General features: G+C 44.0%; 1 protein-coding gene across 5 annotated transcripts; it reads right to left on the bottom strand.

Annotated features, from left to right (window-relative positions):
• Positions 1 to 1,679: 1,679 nt before the first annotated feature.
• NPL (N-acetylneuraminate pyruvate lyase) lies at positions 1,680 to 13,015 on the bottom strand. 5 transcript variants are annotated; one of them, XM_052666215.1, is made up of 12 exons: positions 12,895 to 13,015; positions 12,647 to 12,715; positions 11,169 to 11,242; positions 9,993 to 10,080; positions 9,526 to 9,583; positions 9,359 to 9,434; positions 8,047 to 8,139; positions 7,617 to 7,765; positions 7,212 to 7,258; positions 6,336 to 6,420; positions 5,140 to 5,179; positions 1,680 to 4,015 (listed from the first exon to the last, which is right to left on the bottom strand). In XM_052666215.1, the coding sequence occupies exons 2-12, from the start codon at positions 12,709 to 12,711 to the stop codon at positions 3,864 to 3,866; spliced, it is 927 nt and encodes a 308-aa protein (XP_052522175.1). In that variant the 5' UTR covers positions 12,712 to 12,715; positions 12,895 to 13,015; the 3' UTR covers positions 1,680 to 3,863. The 5 variants fall into 5 exon arrangements, with proteins under 5 accessions (XP_052522175.1, XP_052522180.1, XP_052522176.1 ...); XM_052666220.1 differs by lacking the exon at positions 12,895 to 13,015 and having other exon boundaries at positions 9,993 to 10,493; positions 11,200 to 11,242; XM_052666216.1 differs by lacking the exons at positions 12,647 to 12,715; positions 12,895 to 13,015 and adding an exon at positions 12,513 to 12,640.
• Positions 13,016 to 14,872: the final 1,857 nt, after the last annotated feature.

Raw genomic sequence — 14,872 nt, 5'->3', positions numbered from 1 at the left:
TCTCGACTTCCTACTATGGGTAAAAGCATATAAACACATATATGTTTCTAAAGCAAAAGAACCAAGATAGCCAAGAATTCCTGCATTTCCTGTCTGTGCTTCCTGACTTTATTTTCCTAGTTAGATCAGAAGTAGCATGCAACAGTTCTTGGAGAACTTTCCATGGTTATTTTAATTCTGAAGGGCACAGCCTTGCTTTTCAAGAGTTCTGTCACACAAATGGAAACAAAACCCAGCACGCATGTGTCCTGCTGCTCTTTTCTGCTGCTGCAAAATAGTTTTTGATGCTCAGACTGATGTTACTGTGAGCAGAGAACAGCTTCACTTTTTATCTGTTACAGAGTGAAGCAGAAGATCTGATGTTCAACATCTTAAGTCCTGCCAAACCAGCTCTTACTTTATTCCCTGCAGCCACACTGCTTTTAAGAAGCAAACCATCCCTGCTTGACTAGCTAAGCTTTGGCTACTTAGCCATCTGTTTGCAAACCAAACATAGCACTATTTATAAAGCAGTGCTCCAAGCTATATACAGAATGAAATGCTCAGAACTCTCTCAAAACGCTCCAAATTCTAATGCGATTAGTGAGATTCCTGTGTGTAATTTGCTCACAGCTCGTGCACAGCAAGATGGGATCTGCAGCAGACTACAACAATCTTCCTAACTTCCATCACCTGCATGCTGTGTGTTCGGAGCACCCATTTGGCACACTTCATATTTACAATCTGCATGGAGACCCGGTGACACCTCACATGAACGGTGCCAGCATGAATGCAGATGACCAAAAGCAGCCCACTGAGATGCCAGGGCGGTTTGTAACTCCGCTGAGCAGCTAAAGACAATGCAAATCTGTCTTGAGTGAGCTAGAGTCCTCAAATTCAGCTCTGGGATTGTGGGAATACAAAGCAGTTCTGTGTGGTCAGAAAACCCTTTTTTGCATTCCAAAGGACAGGATTTACAAAACAAAAAGCTATTTCACTCGCAGGGCTCACTCGCAGAAGTCTATGACATAGACCACATAATTGGTGGTGATGCTGGTTTCAGCAGTGCTGGTAGACAAAACATCCTACAAAAAACAGGAAAAGTATACTGAAAAATCTATGGATAGACTGCAAGATAAAGTACATAACCTCTATCAAACCCAAAACAAATGGAAAACCAACAATTCATTCTACAAAAGGACAACAGCACAAAATATGGTCCCCACAGAAAAATTATCCTTTTCTTACCCCAGGAAGTCCAGGATGGAGCACTGGATGAACTCAATTTTGTCGTTCACACCTCTGCCACAAAAGGACAAGGACTCCTAACTGCTTTCTCTGTGCACAATCATGCTATTTTGAGGGGGAACAAAAAGCTAAAACACTCAAATTTTCATGGATATATATATGATATTCACGTACCTGTAAATTGGAGTTTTCACAGCCTTACCTACTTCAGCCTCAAATGTTGAGGAAGAGATTCTACCTCTGTAGAACCTGAACCAGTTCTGACCAGAAGAGAGAATGAAGGGAATTATCAGCAGGCTTGTATAGGGTAAAGCTTCTTACTGTTTAGCTAAAAGACTGCTCAGGTACTTAGAGAGATCGTTCATCATTATGTAACAGCAAGCCCTAGTAATAATCCCCAGGAGTAAAGCCCTGTTAAAAACTGAAAGAAAGAGAAGAGCTGAATACTTGGCTTTTTCTGAGTGCTCTATAAAAAGATTTCCAGCCAACAAGTAGCTGAAGTTCAGCAATTCTAGAATTGACTGTTTTGGCACCTAGAGAAAGCTAACAAACACTGGGCTGTATCTCACATCCAGGAAAATCCAAAAGACTCTTTATGAACACATCCATCTTCATGTCATTCAGCCAAATCAAGCAAGTGACAAGGTCTCTGGCAGTGCTGTTCTGCACATCTCTCTTGCTGGTGGAATTGTCCTGGCAATGTCGTTCAAGCCTTTCACCCAGAGCTGCAAACAGAACTGCTGATCTGCTGTGGGTGCAGGGTAGATTGCCTTGAAAACCAATAAGTAATATACAAGTGCTAAATTTAAGTTGCTAAAAGTACCAGAGAACATTACCAAACATTACCACATACCACTGTGTATATATATAGCTATGCAGACAGATAGATGCACGTTCCCATAGGTTTTTCATGTATAAGTTGTGGCCAGAAAATCCTTCGTATCTATGAAAGGAAACGCTGCAGTTCGTTCTCAGAGAGTAGGATTGTACTGCAAAACCTCACTGAGCAACACGAAGAGGCGTAGGCAGGGATTCTACCAAAAGGCAGCAGCAAACCGCACAGCTTCACTCCCCACATCCTCCATCTCAAACCCTCAGACAAGGTCAGGAGCGAGCTCGTGCGTCCTCTGCTGCTGCTCCACGTCATTACAGTTAGCAACAAGCAGCTTCGTCAACAGAGCTGATGCTTCAGTGCAGCAGCTCTGCTATTCTGCCTGTAGAGCAGCAAAGCCTGGCTCCCCAGCAGCACGTGCAGGACCCCAGGAGCCAGGATCAGCCCAGCAGCGCACAGAGCAGATGCCAACCCAGTGGAATTTAATACATTTCAGCATAAGTTCAACAGACGTCTGTAGTTCTTTATGACCCAGTTTCACAGCAGCAGCCTTTAACAGGCTGCTTCATGCCTGACAAAGTGGTTTAGCTCACTTCTCACTCACCCTTAGAGCTCCCAGATGCCTGCACTGGATTACCCCAGGTCCCCACCTGAGGGTCTTGTCACAAAGCCCCAAAGGGACCGCCCTCCCACCCAACACATCGAGCTCACTTCTCTCCAGGGCCCACAACATCAGCTGCCCCCCTGCCCAGCAGCCAACCCACAGTGAACCCTCCCACCCAGGGTGCAGAATGGAGCTGGGCAGTGGTCAGGGAAGGCTCTACCACCACAGGAGAGCACCTATCCCATGGCAGGGCTGTGTCGTGAGGGGTCATAGATGTGCCAAACATTTGGGCTACAAGGAAACGGCTGCAGGACCATGACTCATTGGAGAGTCAACAGATTTTAGAAAAGGGTTGGTTTAGGTTCTTCTGTTTTAAATTTTGCAGGAAGTGAAGATGTGCGAAGACAATGAGAGGAGGTAAACAGTGATTTGACACAACCAACGTACAAATGACTTGGTGAGAAACAGCAGAACACCAGCCTGAGCAGGCTGTGGTACAGCAGTGACACCCCAGGGCTTGAGACGCTCAGGGAGAGATAAAACAGAGTCCTAGAATGGCTTGGGTTGGAAGGAACACAAAGGATCACCAAATTCCAACCCCCCTGCCACAGACAGGCCCACCAACCTCCAGATCTGGTAGCAGACCAGATGCTGCCCAGGGTCCTATCCAACCTGGTCCTGAACACCCCCAAGAACAGAGCATCCAGAGCTCTCTGAGCAGGCTGTTCCAGCACCTCACCACTCTCCCTGTGAAGAGCTTCCTCCTGACATCCAGTCTAAACTTACCCTCCTTGAGGTTAAAGGGTCCTATCACTATCACTTGTCCTATCACTGCCTACCCTTGTAAAAAGTTGATTCCCCTCCTGTTTGGGGCAGTGCAGACAGACCTTTCTTTCTAGACAAAAGGAGGTCAGGATCCCTCTGCTGGAACAAACCAGGTTTTTTTGTTTGTTTGTTTTTGTCTTTTTTTTCATTTGTTTGTTTAATGATAGCAGCCAGTGCCGGGCAGTGCAGAGCTCCAGAGGAGCAGAGAGAAGTTAAAGAGCAGGTGGCTGGCTACATGTGTGCCAGCCCTTCCACACCGATTACTTTCATTTTCCTGAAGGAGATCCCAGTCAAACCAGGGCACTGCATGAGGAGCATGCCAAGTGACAGCAAATCCCAGAAAAGGAGCCCCTGCACACCGACGTGGGAGTGAAGTCAGTCACCATCGGGCCACACAATGCTCTCCAGCTTTGCTTTGGCCTTGGCAATGAATTCCTCAGAGGCACTAACAAGCGGAAGCCGTGGAGGTCCCATGGGGATGCCAGAAACAAAAGTCATTACAGCTTTTGTCTGTGCAACCCCAAAACCTGTGCAGACAAAAGCAAGATCAGGTTATTTCACACATACCAGTCTCTGTGCAGAAGTCAAAAAGCAGCAGCACACAATTCCTGTGTAATATGGCATCAACTGGGCTTGAAGCACTTCCCAGAAGTGAGAACAGCATAACAAACAGATGATTGTGCTTGCAGGCAGGAAAGACATTACAGCAAAAACTATACCTAGTTATTACATGTCTTATACTACTACTGTTTCCCTCCTGCTGATATCAAATCGAAGTACCATCTTAGACAATTGCTTCTCTGTCTTCAACATTTGCAGCCTCACAGCTATCCCTGACACAACCTATGGAGCATTCATGTGAAATAGAGCCCTGGGAATGATAACATCCTGTTGGTATGTGACGGTGACAGCAGGGCAGTAGCTTCAACTACCAAGGGAAACTTCAGGATGCCTACCTGCCTGTACATCAAGTCTCCCTATATACTCTGGGTGTTTGCTTCTTAACCTGTAGGACTAAATGATGATGCATTTCCTCTTAGTTCTAACCTGAAAGCTCAGTTGGATTCATTGGAGTTCTTATAAAACACGTATAGCAAAAGCACAGCGGATGGTTCTTTTCACCAGGTGATCATTTTGAAATATCTTATTCAGCCCCTCTACATGACTCTGGTTTAGTTGGTTTTAATTGTTTTTCACATTAAAACTTAATTTCTAAAAATCAATACAATCTGAAAATGCTTTGGCATTGTACATCCTCAAGCAGTTACTCTAAATTACAGAGCAGCACGAGAAACAAGTATGAGAGCTGCGTTCCCCTACTTGGGCACCACTATTCCGGAGAGGAGACTCTTAACAAACACTACCAATGGGCTTTAGGAGACTAAAAAAAAAAACAACAAACAAAAAGACACCACAGTCAGGATAAGAAAGGAAAGTAAATCACAGCTTTGAAACTGTAAAATTTCACAGAAGGAAGTGAGAGTGAGATCTCTCAGGGATGCCTGGTCAGCTATCAACTCAGGAAGCTGCATAAGTAGCAGTTTCTCATTGTGAAATCTTTCAGGAAGGAAATTCTTAGGGTACAGCGTCCCTGGAGTACTGAGTCTGCATGTTAAGATATAACAACAGACATGGGCAGTATAGAACTTACCTAGTTTGATGACAAAACTGAGAAATTCCCCCGTGAGAAACTAAAAGAGACAAACAACAGTTTAACCATTCCTTCAAATTTAAAGAAGCAGAAGCATATAGAACCATAATGATATTTACATTTTATACAATTGCTACACTGTTTTGAGAAAAGTCTTTTGTCACTGTAACATGAGGAAAGCACAGCAACAACAACAGAGCAGCAAGGTCCCAGGCAACAGTAAGTGAGGATTTGCTCAGATGCAACAGTCATAGGCACAGAAATAAAGGAAACCTGCTTACCTTCAAAAAGCTTCAGGTAGGCAGGACCCTCAAAAAGACAGCCTTGTCTCTACCATCAACCCTTAAATGAGGCCTGGAACCTCAAATGAGGTGCATTGCTTGTACCTGAGCTCCCCTGTGTTGGCCCTGCCTTCCTGCCAGGTGCTCAATCACTGCTTCAAGACATGACTTAGCTTTTCCACTACAGCCACCTGGGCAGCCCATATGAAACAATAACTCTATTCCATTGGAATAGGTGAGAGAGTGAAATACTAAAAAAACATTAGACTCGTTCTATTACTAAAGCTCAAGCTGCCCCTCAATGCAAGCAGTCTTTAAATAGTGGTAAGTCTTGTGGCAGGCTCCGGGGGGTTTACCAAGCTGAACATCCACTGCCTAGTGAAGACATTTCCCAGAGCAGATCATTCTTTAGGTGTTTGGGCTTTTTTACATTCATCCTGCAGCCACATATCTTTTAAGGCAAAAAAAAAAAAAAAAAAAAAAAAAAGGAAGCATCAAATGTCCCAGTGAGACATAAAGATATTGAGTAGAGTTTGCATACTGGTGCTCACAACTCCTCCAAAACCTTCGTGCAGCCCAAGTCCAGGAGGGGTCAGGGCAGAGCACGTTTGGGAGAGTTTTCTGTATTACATCTTGTAAGGTATCAGAATATGCCTAGCCAAGAATTTTAGTTACTGTGGGGCCTGCTCAAGGCAAAAGGCCAAGCCATTGTTTGCTCTGCACAAATGAAACCAGCGTGCTGAGGGTAAGTATATGTTCATGTTATGATTAGGAAGCAGGGGGCTGGAGCTGAAAGCAGTTTGCTTTAGCAGGGATACATGTCAGGGCACAGATGACAAAAAGACACAGAGCACATCCCAGTGCAGGTAGAGGAGAAACAAGGGTGCTCTCTGTGGGGACAGCAAAATACTGTACCTGGTACTTCCGTGCTAATGCAAGGTCTGGCTTTGCAAAAGCTTGCAGCATCAGATTGGTTTTCCTACCTAGGTAGTTGTAGGTACTGTCAAAAAAAAAAAGTAAGTACATTAAATTAATAAAGCCACAAAGTTAGAAAATGTGGAATAAGAGCTTAGAACCACTGAAACAAAGCAGCTGCTGGCTTTCTCTGCTGACATTATCAGAATGCCTGTTACTTTCCTGCTGCTAAGTGCTGTTAACAGAAAAGCACCAGAAGTATGCAAGGCCTGTGAAGTAGTTTGGAGATCAGATTTCTCTGCCAAGTTCTTTCAAAAGGGAATTGTTTTTAAAATGTATAAGAAAAAATAAATAATTAGGCTCTGAATACTAACATTCTAGATAGTAATTCATTTAATGGATCGTCTACACAAAACCATGGGTGTCATACAGAAATTCATTTAAGAAGCCCAGCAGCCCAGTACAAAAGGAAGAAGTGAAATCAGAAACCAAGCTGCAAAAACTGTCAAAGAGCCCACAGACCTATAATGTGAACTGAAGTAAATGACTTTAATCTGCTTGGGTTTTGATTCCTTACCAATACAATGAAGATAGGAATGATTCCCTATTTCAAAAAAAAGTATGCTGAAACCTTTGTGTTTGCTTATGGACTGCAGCAATAATCCCTTAAACTATAATTAAGGTATATTATGCCCTTATCCCAGATAATAAAACTATCCCAATGCTATCTTGTCTGTCTGCTTTGTACCGTGCAGCTTTACCCTGAAGAACCTTCTGTCTCTGTGACAGAGGACAGTTACAGAAACACCCCATCGACAGTGGAAGATGTAACAGTAAGATGTGTGTGGGAGAGGGAAAAGTTTAAGCAATACTGACCTTCCAACTGCTCCATTTGCCCCTATTGCCAGTGCACTCAACAGTTGCTAGTTTAGGAGGAGAAAGAGAATGTTAAATAAATAATCATAGATGCACTTTCAAGAAGAGAGAAACCCCCGGGACATACAGGAAGGGAGTAGGACCTTGGCCCACAGGAATGTGGTCAGTGGGTAATATGGGTGGTAGGTGGATGGTTGGACTAGATGATCTTAGAGACCTTTTCCAACTTTAATGAGCCTATGATTCTAAGACTTTTACTTCAATTAACAAAAGAAAAGGGGAAAGAAAAAAAAAAAATGAGGAGGACAGCAAAACCACCTGACACTGTATGTTCAGGGTTATTTTTTTCCTCAAGGCTGAAACAAGAGAATACCTTATAATAAATCATTAAAAGGAGCCTCTTACCTCATCTACTCCATAGAGGAACATGAACTGTTCTCTCTCATTCTTGTTTATACACTGTGCAAGGTCCAAGAGGTCTGTGTCGCTGAACTTCACACCCTGGAAGGTGGGGATCTGCTCTCTTATTCCATCCAGCAACTCCTCAACACGAACTGTGCATAACAGCAACCACACATGAAGAAGCACAGCCCTGTTCTGGGAGATTTCCCTGTCTCTTCCCTAAGTGTTAGACTTTTATTTTACAGATTACCCACTTTTGGCCTAAGCCTGGTAAACTACACACCTTTTAAAACAACTACAAGACAATTTGAGCGACATAAAAGTTACATTAAAAACATATTTTTGAATACTTTGAAACATTCCTTTTACAAGATCAAAAAGAAAAAGAAAATGAGTTTAGGGGCTCAAGAAGAGCTGCCTAAGCAGTACTTACTCTTTACACCCGTCAGAGCTGGAATGTGGTAGTAATAAAATGGAACTGCAGGGGCTTCGGATGCAACTTTCTGTAAGAAACCAAGGAGTTCATCTGGAAGAAAAGAATCAAGTGAAGGGAAGTTCAAATTCACAGCAGCCAGGGACTGTGGAACACCCATTCATAGCTTGTGGAACGTACATAGCCAATAACATATAAACCATATAAACACATCACAAAAATAAATTGTAACTGTCCTTAATGAAAGACCTCAGGAAAGGTCATATTTATTCTAAGCCAGTCTGGTTTCAGCTGACATTCTTTCTTCCTGAGAATCTTTTCATTGCATCCTTCATAATTCTGAGGCAATCTTCCCATTGGCATTAGAAGGAAGAGGAATGCCAAAAAGCTCTGTGTTGAAACCTTGCTGTCATCCTACTACAATCACTGCAAATGTCTTCTACTGTTTGTGCCTCTGTGTTTTTACCAGTTCAGTTGCTGCTGATTGTGTCCTTGGTCATTAATATCAGCCATCCTGGCAATCCACTCCTGTTTCTTTTGGTGCTTTCATATGTACAATTCCATTCATAAACCACTCAAACAAAACGTTTCTGTTCCAAACCTCCATGTGATATGTGTTTTGTTTTTGTTTTTTAATCTTACATTAGTTATGTTAAAAGCTAAAGACTCAGTTTCCAAGTTTTGAGAACCAAAGGGCAGATAACCCTGCTAGGCATGCCAAGTCACAAACCCCATCACCTCAGTGACAGTGGATGTGGCTGTATCTACAGCTCATTGAGTTGGTCAGCGTCCACTGAGGGTGATCATGGATCTGAATTCTTTCTAGCATAGCCCAGACCAAGTGTGACTTCAGTACTGACTATTCAGAAGACAGACAAGCTGACTACTCTCTCGAAAGACATCCCTCCCACTTCTTGCTGTGCAATATTTGGTACTTCCCATTTTTAAAAAGATTGTCCTAGGTTTTGCTTTTGTATGGTGCCAGGCACATCACAGATGTGCAAACATTATAACCAGCATTTTTACAAAGAAGGAAAACAGCACACAGGAGAGCTCTGAGAGAGGATTAATGCACAACTCAAATGCTTAGCCTTAGAGAATATCCTTTAAAATGTAGGAATTGGAAGAGACACCTTGCAAGCAGCTGAAAATACCCCTATTGCTCAGAGGAAAGCCAAATTTGCTCTACAAGGAGCGGTATTATCATCACTGGTTCTCATGGACTGGAGCTGGCTTTTGCCATGAAACACTGTTAATGGTTTGAGGACAGCATAAAAGGGCCTCAGGAGGTCTGGCAGTCACATCTACTCACCTTTGTTTGTGGGTTTGAAGAAGGAGGGAGCTATTACTGCAATGCCACTAGCACCTATGGCTGCTGCATGTCTGGCCTACAAAAGAAGGAATCATAAATACCTGAAGGTACATCTGCTTTTATATTTATTACGCACATAGTGGAAAGAAATCTTATCATATACACACCAGTTCTTGGGACTCCAGTAGACTTAAAGCTCCCACGTGAATTATCACATGATCCAGCCTGCACAACAACAAATTCAGAAGGTTTGAGCAAGTTTCAGCAGCGACAAAAAATGCCCATCTGCCAAAAGGAACCAGTTTAAACTAGGAAGTGACACAGGCTAAGAACTTCAGTGGGGTAAATTAAAAGACTGCTCCTGCCAAGGGAGTTTCCAGGGCTTTTATCTGTCCACCCTTCGGTGTAGCAAAAAGGACTCTCACAAGGGCTGAGCTGAGTGGAAATGGATACTATCTATCTGGCAGCTACAAAAAAGCAGGCTTCTATGACAAAAGAGCTGGGGAACAAAGCTCAACAACGAAAGTACTCAAAGAAAAAAAAAAAGGTTATCAGCAAAATGTGGCTTTGCAATCAGGTATGCCAGTACCATAACGTGAGATCTGGAATTCCCGGCTCCCTCTCAGCCACTCACTTGTCTTTCCCTTGGCACATCCATTCTTCTGCCAACTGCTTCCTCTCCTGGATGCTAAGGGACAGGCCTTCTCCTGTGGTGCCATTCACTGTTACAACACAACATAGCTGTTGAGATCTGGCCCAATACATTGGTTATGCTGAAGAAAAGTACTGACAATTCTGATGATATTAAGCAGAATTATATTTCCCTCAATCCATTTTAAGACAACATCAGTCTGCACGAGCATCTGCAAGGAGTTTAAAGTGTTGCCATCGCTAAATGCTTGTGTCTAAAGCATGCTTCAGCATCAGCAGTTGTACGAGGAAGGAGACAAAGCCAGCTGCTGAAACTGTCCCATGTCCTCCCCAACAGCTGCTACCTCTTTCACCCAGCAAAATGTCAAGTGCATGAAAGGATACTCAGCAAGGGAACAGTCACTCCTTCACTACAAGGAAAAAGTCTGAACTGAAATTTGGTGATTCTGTCATGAAGTGGAACCACGTATCTGAGGCTTAACACCTAATGGAAACAAGGAAATGTCAGTATGCTCAGTCACAAAATTAAAACAAAATAGATTAAACTGAGGCTGCTGAAGTCACTGCCATGCTCCAGTTTCCATTATGAACCTCTTTTGACTAAAATTTTGAACAGAAATCTCAGCATTGACTTCAGCTTACTTAACTACACAAGGCTATGAACAGAAATGGTTTATCAGATGCTCTGTCACCTATCTAGCCATCCCTCAGAGAGGGGAACAAGAAAGAGCAGCAGCTGCTGTTGTATCACACAGTGTATCACACATCTCTTACAGAAATTCACTTGGCTTTGGTGAACCCTTTGGAACTTCTGGACTCCTGAGTGAACTTTTTTTTAAGTCAGATGATTATATCCTACTCAGGAAAAGGGAAGAATCACTCAGTTGAGTTTTCTCTTTCAAATACAGTATTATCCATCACTGCTGGGAAGTCACTGTATGAAGGCAATACTTATTTTACCCTGCACAGAAATGGCTGTAGGTAAAACCAGATCTTTAAGTATTGTTTACACTCTCTCCAGTGGTGAATATAAACATGAGTGATGACCTCATATCCATATTCCCTCCCATTCCAGCTCCTACGAGGCTAGGCAGCACAGGATTGCTCTCCAGGCAAAAGGAACATTATGCACTTCCTGTGGGGAATAAAAAAAACTTACCAAAGATGTTCTTCACATTCTGCTTGCTTACCAGGTAATCCACATACTGGTGAATCACTGAAAGGTTGATTTGTCTGAAATGAAAGGAACCATAGCAACTTTAGGAGTCTCAGCAACCGTGTCTACCTACAACAATTTTAAACTTAAGATTCAGTAATCAAAAATAAAGTCATCATGTATTTGTCAAGTTTTGCATCTGTGCACACACAGATTACCCCAAGGTATGATACCTTCAGCATGTGTTTAACATACCACAAGCAATGAGACACACTTGAATCTTCTGGACTGTTAAGAGAAGCAAGAATGCTCTTGAGAGCCCAAAGGTATTTGTGCACGTGCTGGCCAATAGTTAAACTACACTTGTAACTACAGGACACAGGCTGTGAGACAGAGCCTGCTGCATGTGACTTTGACCTCTCTCTCATTAGAGGATGGAGAAAACAACAGACTTCCTTGACAAACAGAAGAAATTGATTTATAGGTTTGTCTTCTCTCCAGAAAAAAAAAAAAAGAAAAAATGTTTATCAGTGCATAGTGTTTTATTCTTGTTCCTATTTGCCAAGCATGCAGACCGACCCCACAGTCTGACGTTTGATTCTGGGACCTTTACTGGGTTCATAATTTACCCCAGTTCTCACAGGATGTATCTTATGAGGGCCAAGCATCCCAGGTAGAGGGCCCAGATCACATTCCAAATACCACCTCGCAGTAAATTCAAGCAGTAATAAAAAACAACACTGAAAATAAGTTTTCTTTAAAGGAAGAAAGCAAGCTGTGACGGCAATGTACCTAAATTCCCTTACTGATCTCAGACCATGCTCTACAGTACATTTACATTGTAAAGGCTCACTTTCAGAGGACTGTATCAGTAAATAACAACCACCTTCCTCAAAAATACATAGAGATCGTGACACATCCCCCACTAGAGAAGCTCAGGGCCCTTTGCTGACTCCAAACAACTCAGTCTTGCAACATCAAACTGCAGTAAGGACGACATCTGTTTATCATTTCCATGAGGAAGGCGGAAATTCAACTTTTGATTTGACATTATTTTTGCAGTCCTTGCAATATTTTGTTCTGGTTTAGACTAATTCTGCTGACACATGTATGCACGCAAAAGCACGTGTGAATTCGTTAGGGGCAAGAGAGGAGTAAAAGGATGTCAGATTTAGATCATTATTCCTTAGCTCCTAAGACTTCTTTTTAATGAGGGGTGTGATCTGAGTTTGAAAATACTGCAATACTAACACGATTTCCTGTGATTTAGTTTGCATCTACAAAAACAGCTGAAAAAATGGATTAAGGACTGATCTAACCTCCAAGCCCTGACAGACAGCCTCTCACCCAGCAGTTCCCCGTCCCACAGAGATCTGATCCAAATCGCAGCCCAAAGCCATCCATTCCAAATAAGAAAGGAAATCCCGAGGGGAGAGCTGACGGCGTGACACAACCGTGCAGAGGTGCCAGGCGATGCTCACCCATCAGGAGTCATTGGGGTGACTGTGGCAGCCACCAGACCCTCCAGCTTCTTTCTGGGCGTCATCGAGCTGATCGGGGAAAAATAAATAATATAAATAATAACCGATTAGCAGTGGCCCATCTTTAAAGCTTTGTCTCCACTCACTCCAGCTATGAACAGCGTCAAAGTTCTGAAGCAGGTTTCGACAGGGTGCTGGGGCCGGGTGTGTCGCAGTCCGTCCCTCCCCCTGCCCCACAGCCCCCTCACCTCCGCAACCAGCGTCCGAAGCGCCCCGCCGGCTCCGGAGCGGCCCTGAGGCGGCTCCGCCTCGCCCCGCCCCGCCGCGGGGGTTCGGGGCTGGAGAATGAGAGTTAGGAGGAGCGGCTGAGGGAAGCGGGGCTGCTCGGTTTGGAGAAGAGGAGGCTGAGGGAAAACCTCATCGTCCCGCGCAGCTATCTCTTTTTCTCGGGTGAGAAGCGATCGGATAGGTGGAAGCGGCCCCGAACTGTGCCCAGTGAGGTTTAGATTAGATATCGGGAAGAATTTCTTGGTGGAAAGGCTGGGGTCCCCAGCCCTGCAGGTAGAGACACGGGGACGTGGCACTGAGGGTGGTGGTTCAGTGGCCTTGGCAGCAGGGCTAGGTGACACTTGGACTTGATAATCTTAAGGGTCTTTTCCAAACTAAGTAATTCTACGATTCTAAGTCGTGGCACTGAAAAATGAGCAGAAGACAATGGCAGATGGGTGCTAAAACCACTGCCCACACGCAGCCCATGTGGTTTTTGTTTGCTTTCCCCACATGCGGTTTCACCAGATGTGTGGCACATGCAGCACGGCGGCTGGGTCCCATGGAGAAAGGCAGCAGTGCACATCACCACCCCATCTGTCCTCCCAGCACAATCATCTGGGTTTCCTACAGCTGATGCCTTAGAGCTAGTTATCTGCCAGTTTTGCTCAGACTTATAGTTCTGCATAAAACTTCCAGATGTACTGCTGATCTATGCTATGATAAGACCAATATACTTAAATATCTGCCATTTTGCCTAATCAAGGTGCTTGCTCAAAGCGATAATTACTTCCATACGAATTGCTTATCATGACAATCACAGAATCATAGAACAGTGTGGGTTGGAAGGGACCTCAAGGATCATGAAGTTCCAACACTCCCTCCACATGCAGGGCCACCAACCTCCACATTTCATACCAGCCCAGGCTGCCCAGGGCCCCATCCAACCTGGCCTTGAACACCTCCAGGGATGGACGGGGCATCCACAGCCTCTCTGGGCAGCTGTTCCAGCACCTCACCATAGGAAACAACTTCCCCCTGGCATCCAACCTAAATCTTCCCTCCTTGAGCTTAAAACCATTCCCACTTATCCTATCACTGTCTACCCTCGTAAAAAGTCAATTCCCCTCCTGTTTATAATCACATTTTAAATACTGGAAGGCTGCAACTGAGGTCTCCTATCCGCCTTTTCTTCTCCAGGCTGAACAGGCCCAGCTTGCTCAGCCTGCCAAATAAATAAACATCCTTCCTGACCACAAGACTTCTATACTAAGAGCAACATCCTTGAGACAGGGGCACGAGTCCAACACAGTAACCAATCAGCAGAATGCAGATGGAGACTAGGTGCCCTCAGAAATCCTGTGTCCAAACATCAAAGTGAGTAGGGGGACACCTCCCCAAACGACCACCAAAGACCCTGAAGAACTCTGCCCAGGCACAGAAGACTCACTGATGTTTGTGTAACCTGCAGAACAATCCCCTGTTGTTGCGTGCTCCGGGAGCACATTTTTCATGCGGTCACATAACGATCTCAGAGGTGGTTGGGTCTCTGGTATTCCTCCTCCACTCCAAAATATGCTCACTGTGGGCCATTAGTGCTCAGTGGTCACTTTCCGTGCTGTTTGGCTTCATTAGCAGGTTGTCACAAAGCACATCTATTTTTCATTTCTTGGAGACTTTTCTCCCTTTTCCAGGTGTCCTTAGAGCAGCTCAGAACAGTCCGTAGGGGCTTTAGAGGAGTTAGATACATTTAGAAGGATGTGGAGCTGATAGCATCATTGAATTTTAAAGGCCCAAAGAGAAGTGTTATTTCTAGAAAAGAAGTTTCGGAGCTGCAGAAAAGAGTTCTAGAGCAGTTGCATGGGGATCGAGAGGGTTTTGAGAGCTATTTTGTCCTGTTACAGTATTGCTTAAAGCAGTGTAAGAGAATTTAGATTAGATTATTGCAATTTAGAGGGT

This window comes from Tympanuchus pallidicinctus, unplaced genomic scaffold (assembly GCF_026119805.1).
Source record: "Tympanuchus pallidicinctus isolate F22 unplaced genomic scaffold, pur_lepc_1.0 scaffold7, whole genome shotgun sequence".
In the NCBI taxonomy this organism is placed as follows: Eukaryota; Metazoa; Chordata; class Aves; order Galliformes; family Phasianidae; genus Tympanuchus; species Tympanuchus pallidicinctus.
This window is presented reverse-complemented; position numbering and strand designations above follow the sequence as displayed.